The 6,294-nt window shown below is 45.0% G+C and overlaps 1 protein-coding gene across 3 annotated transcripts in view; it reads right to left on the reverse strand.

Annotated features, from left to right (window-relative positions):
- Nucleotides 1-6,094, reverse strand: part of LOC110592062 (lymphocyte antigen 75) — a 128,358-nt gene extending 122,264 nt beyond the window's left edge. For all 3 annotated transcript variants that reach the window (XM_021703026.2, XM_044913655.1, XM_044913654.1), the window contains exons 1-2: nt 6,001-6,094; nt 204-575 (exon numbers count right to left, since the gene is read on the reverse strand). In XM_021703026.2, the coding sequence (XP_021558701.1) occupies nt 204-575; nt 6,001-6,094 (466 nt within the window). The remainder of the gene's footprint in view (nt 1-203; nt 576-6,000) is intronic.
- Nucleotides 6,095-6,294: the final 200 nt, after the last annotated feature.

Genomic DNA, 6,294 nt, shown 5'->3' on the forward strand with positions numbered 1-6,294 from the left:
GGCAAATGACTCAAAGTCCCTCTCCAATACTCACCATGGTAAGGCATACGTAGCTCAATGATAATGCACAGTGCCTGGAATTGGGAATGCTAGCTCATTGCCCTTACCAATGCATGACTTTATTTGTGGTCAGTTGTGCATGTTCGATGTCACATTTACCAAACACAACAGCAAATGACTCAAAGTCCCTCTCCAATACTCACCATGATAAGGCTGGTCACAGAGGTTTTCCCCTGTGCCTCCTTTCTTCCAGACATCAGATGAATTTGTACTTGCTACAGCATGTCCATTCTTCAGAGCCAGTCTGTACTGGGCAGCTCCATACAGAGAGTGGTGCTCACATTTCCACCAGAGTAAGGCACTGGAGTCACAGTTGAACATTCTCAAGGAATCTGTGGGTTTGGTAATATCTAGCCCAAGGCACTTCTGGGATTGCAAATGAAAGAGTCGATGCTGAGACACCCACTTCCATAACACGTCCCTACTTCCACCACAGTCTGTTGCTACTATCCAGTCATTCAGTGGCTTGATGCACTTGCCCATGTTTTCATTGACGATAGTGAATGGATCATTGCCTGAGTCAAGACAGACAGTCAAGGAAGACATTTCAGAATTCTGAACTGTGTGGTCAGTGTGCCTTGGGCCCTGCTTGCTGAGGAGAGTCTGAGCACCATTGGACTATTCCCACCCTCCAACCTCTATAAACTGCAATGCACTACACAAGGTCAGAGGACAGTGGTAGCCAGAGAGGCAGTATAGTGTGTGTTAAGAGCATGAGCCAGTCTGCCAGGGTTCCTAGTCTGCCTCTGCTACTTATTACCCATGTGATCAGGGCAAGTTATTTAACCACTATGCCTCAGTTTCCTCCTTTGTAAAATAGTACTTCATATGGAAGATGTTAGGTTAAAATGAGCTCATACCCGTAAAGCACTTAGAAGAGTATGTATATTTGTTATTGTTATTCCATGAAATATTCCCCCTCCCCTTTATTTAATGAGATGAAGAAGCTCCTTAGTTTTCATCTTCCTTAGACAGGTGGTCAATGAAAAATATCCTGAACCTATTCAGGACCACAGTTCTGTCTTGCTTATACTTTACCTATTATGGCAGGGTAAATTATTACATGGCATTACCGTGTCTCAGAGGAGATGGGGAGACTTCTGAGGGGGCAAAAGTAGAATAGTGGGGTAAAGGGATGAGAGGAAATGAAGGTCTGGACTCTGAGGATAGGAGAGACCTGTGGTCTGCTCTACCATAGCACCTTCAGGAACGTGATGGGAAGCCCGTGGGGAGGGGTTGGGCGGGTGCTGCTGACTGTGTGGATCACCTAGGGAGGTTGAACCTGAGCTCCAGAAATCACCTGAGATACAGAATTCAACACCCAGTAGGTTTGGATAGTGGGAAACTCAGAAGCAACGAGTGTAAGCTGAAGGTTACAGGAGGGACCTCCCTGAATATTTCCCTGCAGTTTCTCATGAATTAGGGAGACCTCAGTGATGACAGAAACTGAAGTTCTGTTAACTTGGTGGAATGGGACTTCAGAATAAAATTTATTTTGATTTTATAAAAATAAAGTAATGCATTGTTTCTTGCACACCTGAGCTTGTGGAACAGGATTCACATCTGTTACAACAAACTACAATCGAACAATTTGGCCAGTGCTTTTACAAAGAAAAATTTTTTGAAGTAATAGCACAAAAGTTCATGTGGATGAGAGTAAAACTGAAATATTTTAGACAGATTTAAACAATAATTGTCAATAAACCAAAGGGTTCAGCAGAAGGACCTGTAAAACTTTAGTTCCCAAAAAGCACTTTCATTATGATGCCAGCTTCACAATTGCTGATTTTACTGGTGCTAAATACCTTTTCTAATAATAATTCCCAGGCTTTCAGAGTTAAAAATTCTCATACCAAGGACTTGAGGGGAAATTTCATCATGCAAATAATAACTATAAAATCAAGTCACGTTTCAGCTTGAACTTTAAAGAGAATTTTTTGTTTTAAGCAGCAGCAGTAGCAAGAAGAGAAACAATAGGAACCACCACAAAATCCTGTAAAACATTAAGCTACTTTCGCTTTCACATTTTAAAATATGACACAGGACTGCAGTTAGGTGTCTTTGTCATAGCAGCTTCCATCCCTCACTCTTCCTTCTTTGACATCTCTCTGCCATTCTCTACTTTATGGACACCATTTGGGAGGACAGTTAACATAAAAAGGAAAACATACTATCTTAGATTATCACTCACAGTTTCTCCAATGTCCTCCTACATATTCAATATCCACTCAGACCCACAAGGGTCTTTCAAACTATTCTCTCTTTCCCAAACTATTCTCTCTCACTTCTCCAAAAAAATCTTGCACTCCAAAGTATCAGCAATTACTGCAGGAAAAAAGAAGTCTGCTTCTGCAGAATAGGCATCCACCACCCTTGCTGGAACCTTCCCCTCCCTTGCCCTGTGGTCTCATTGCTCTCTTTCTTGGGCACTTGGCTCTGTGCCCCTTGAACCCAGATAGGTGAACTGGACTAGCAGTAGCTTTGTTACATTTGCAGTTTAGAGTTTTGGACTTCTCAGGTTGCTTTTGCAGAATCCAATAGGCTACCACAGCTGTTAGTATAGTGGAACAAGCAGTGGAATAAGGAGTTAGAGGTCCTAGATTGAAGATCTACCTCAGCTACCAGTTAGCTGGGAGACCTTGGGGAAGTCGCTTAATCTCCCCAGGGTCTCTGTATCTCCAAATGTAAGATGAAAGCAGAGATAATATAAGATATCTAAGCCACTTTCAGTACTAACATCCTATGCTTACACAAGATAACAGTTTTCTTAGCCTTGTAGGTTTTACCAGTCTTTGCTAAGTTCATTGTATATTATTTTTGAACAGATGTCCATAACTTTATTATGCCCTGCTAATGCTAGTAGCATTTTAGGTCATTCTAATCCTATTAGTATCAGGCATGGGCACTTAGGTAACAGTGATGCTTTACAAATACTCTTTGGAAGAGAAAAAAAAAATTTGTCCTTTCCCATTTACTCTATGTGTTACTTCTAGGACACCCATAGACTTAACAAGCTTGTAGAAACTCTGAAAGACTACAGGAGAGATGTGGAGTAGCATGGAGAAGGTATGTTAAAGAAGAGTTGCCAAACTTACCTAATTGCAACATCTATGGTCATAAATACTTGCCTTATTCTAAATCTGTCTTTTAACCAAGTAGGTATAATCAATGTTTGACATCTATAGTGGTCACTTAGCACAAACATTAATTATTGATATGATTTAAGGAAACTTGCCATTAGCCTTCATACATAATGTATGTGTAAGCATTCATACATAATACATAAGGTAGGGAGTGTCTTGTCTTCTCATGATGTTTCCCCATATTTTCCGTACCCTTAGCAGAAGCTGTTCAGTCTGCCTCAGTCTTGTGACCCTATTGGGATGGTTAACTGAAGAGTGGGAAGGACTGAAAATAATTCCTTTTTAAGGAAAATTTGTTAAATAAGGGTATATAAAATATTTCAGAAATGTATTACACTTTGAAAAGGTAATTACAGAGCAACTTAAAAACAGATTCTTTATTGACAACTTTATGCTGTATCTTGCTCATATTACCTTACATTGGTCCTAAATGGAATTTTAATGTTTACTTCCACACACAATATTTGGGCAAATCTAAAAGGCAGAGGTTGATGAAAAGAAGCCTCATCATCCCTAGTAGCAATTTTTATATGATTCATTTTATATAAACATTCTAGTGGTGTCTGAGAGGAAATAACTAAGTAGCATTATCATATATTGAAAATGAATTTTTAGTATGCCACATTCATCAAAGGAAAACCATCTCCTATTGCCTAATCATTAGGTAACCTTTGTCTTACTTAAACCAGAGAGCTTTGCACATTCCAAAGAGAAGCTGGACATCAACATTTTATGATCACAGACAAATGGAGGGGGAGATGGAGGCAGAAGGATGAAGATTGCAGCATTTTTAGTTTCAGGGGAACTTCTACAGCTCACAATGTTAAGCATTTTGTGGTCACCACCACATGTGCAGAGTGTACAGGTGGAGTAGGAAAGAATCAGAAGTCCGGGTTTGCCAGTTCAAAAACAGGGCCTGAAGTGACCTTGGGTCCATGACAGTCTGCTAGGAGTCAGAAAGCTTTGGGGTCAGATTGGGTGGTATGGGCTGGTGAGAACCTCAAGAGTCTCAGAAGGATTGGTTTACTTCAAGCTGTTAGCTCTCCAAGGAGGCAAAAAAGTAAATAAGCATTGGCATTTCCCCAAGGACACAGAGGAACTCCTTCAGCACCTGAGCAACCCAGACCATCTGCACAAACCTAGCTGCATACATGTGACAGAGTGCATGCCATTACCAGCATTGTGAAGCTGACACACTGCCAAACAAGTTACTCAAATGGCTGGGGTTTCAAAATTCCAGTGCTTCCCTTTATGGGACCACAAGTCTGGTCTGAGGGTGAGTGTAAGCTGGCCAGGACAGCTGCTAAGCATGAGGAAGGATGCAGGAAAACAAATACCTATGAGGATATGAGGACCTAGTGCAGGGAAAATGGAGTTAAGCTGGTGCTCTTTGGTTTTGGTTGATGAGAAAGGCCAGGGATTGTAGAGAATGCAAAAATTAAGGCAATCTGGAATTCCGTGGGGGAGACAAAACAGTAAGACTAAAGCAGAAGTAGATGAAACCAAGACTTCAGTGATTGAAAGGTTAGTGTGTTTTGACTGTAGTTAGTTATGGCAATGAAATTTCTCTCCCTGGATTGTGGGGCAGGTGGAATAGAATACTCACAGCCAGTAAAGGACTTTTGGGAGTTTCCACCAGGGAGGGTCAAACAAGAATGGAGAAGGGTGAATCAGATCAGTATTCACTAAAAGGTCCTTGATGTAGATAGGGTGATGTTATTCACACTCCGGGAAGCTTCTTCCCATCACTCTCTGAAAAAAGTCTAAATCTGGCAGTAACTTAGTTTAGCTGCCACAAGAAAAGAAGAGCCACAAGCGGGAACCTACAGTTTTCAAAAAACTTCCTTGCCCATCTTTTACTTCCTCATACAGGCAAATTAACAGAAGTGGTAGGTGGTGATGGCTCACTGACTGCCCACTATGCAGCACAACTAAGAAAGTCCTCAGGGAACCTTTTGCCAAGGCAAAAAGAAAGTAAAAGCAAACTCCGGTTGCTGCCAGGGGGTATGGTGAGGCTGGCACTACCCAGAGCATCACCATCGAAGGGAGTCTATTCCTGGTCCTGCTTCCGCAGTTAGAGGCAGGAAGGAGGTCCCTGGGCAAGCGACCAGAGCTTCAACGTGCGGCCCTCGGCCTCGAGGGAGTGTTTTGGAGCTGATACACCCATTAATTAGAAGAAAGGATCGCTGCTCAAGGCTTTCAGGGAGGGCATCATAACGGAATTACCATCATGGTTATTTTAGGAGACATAGCTTAACCGGACTTCCTTTTTGACTTGCACCTTTGGCTATCGTGCAGCGAAGTCGGGCAATCATTAATCATCCTTGGCGCTGTGGGTAGACAGTTCCTCTAGACACTGAGTGGCCAAGGTGACCAAGAGGCGAAGGAGGGGCGAGATGGGCTGGATGGAGTTTGGGGAGTGCTGAGGAGCCTTTTACTCCAGGGAAGCAAGATATTAGAAGCGAGAGGACGGAGCGGTGGGGGGGAGGGGGGGGGGGGGGGAGGGGGGGACGGGCGCAGAAGACTGTGCCTCTTCTCTAAGGTGGCCTCTTCTTTAGCAAGAGAAAGGCCCTGCTACTCCACGCCCCACCCCGCCCTCCACCCGGCGCCCGAGGGCCATGGAGTGCCTTCTACTCAGACCTCCCCTTCGGCTGGCTCACTTCTTGGGTGCCAGACCCCCGAGGCAAGCAGAGTTGACGAGACCCAGAGCGCAGCCCTAAACCGAACCGAGGAGAGCCGGCAGACCTGACAACGTCGAGGGCCCTAGCCGCCGGTGGGCTGGAGCGCCCGCGGTTACCTGTGCGGCCAGAGGGCTCCGCCAGACCGAAGCACCTGAGGAGTAGCACGAGGAGCTCCGCCGCGCGGCGAAGGGTCGCCCAGCGCGTCCTCATCCTGAGCCGGCCCAAGCAGTCCAACCGGGTCCTCAGGCGCACGCGGCACCCACCCGTCCTGAGGCGCCCAGCCTGCGCTTTTGCCGCCAGCCTCCCCGGGGGGTCCGGCCACGCCCCCTCCGCCCTCGGCCAATCTGGCGAGGTGGGGCGGGGCAAGGGCGTGGAATTGATGGCGGGAAGACGGCGAGCTGAGAGTTAGG

This window comes from Neomonachus schauinslandi, chromosome 3 (genome assembly GCF_002201575.2).
Source record: "Neomonachus schauinslandi chromosome 3, ASM220157v2, whole genome shotgun sequence".
Lineage (NCBI taxonomy): Eukaryota > Metazoa > Chordata > Mammalia > Carnivora > Phocidae > Neomonachus > Neomonachus schauinslandi.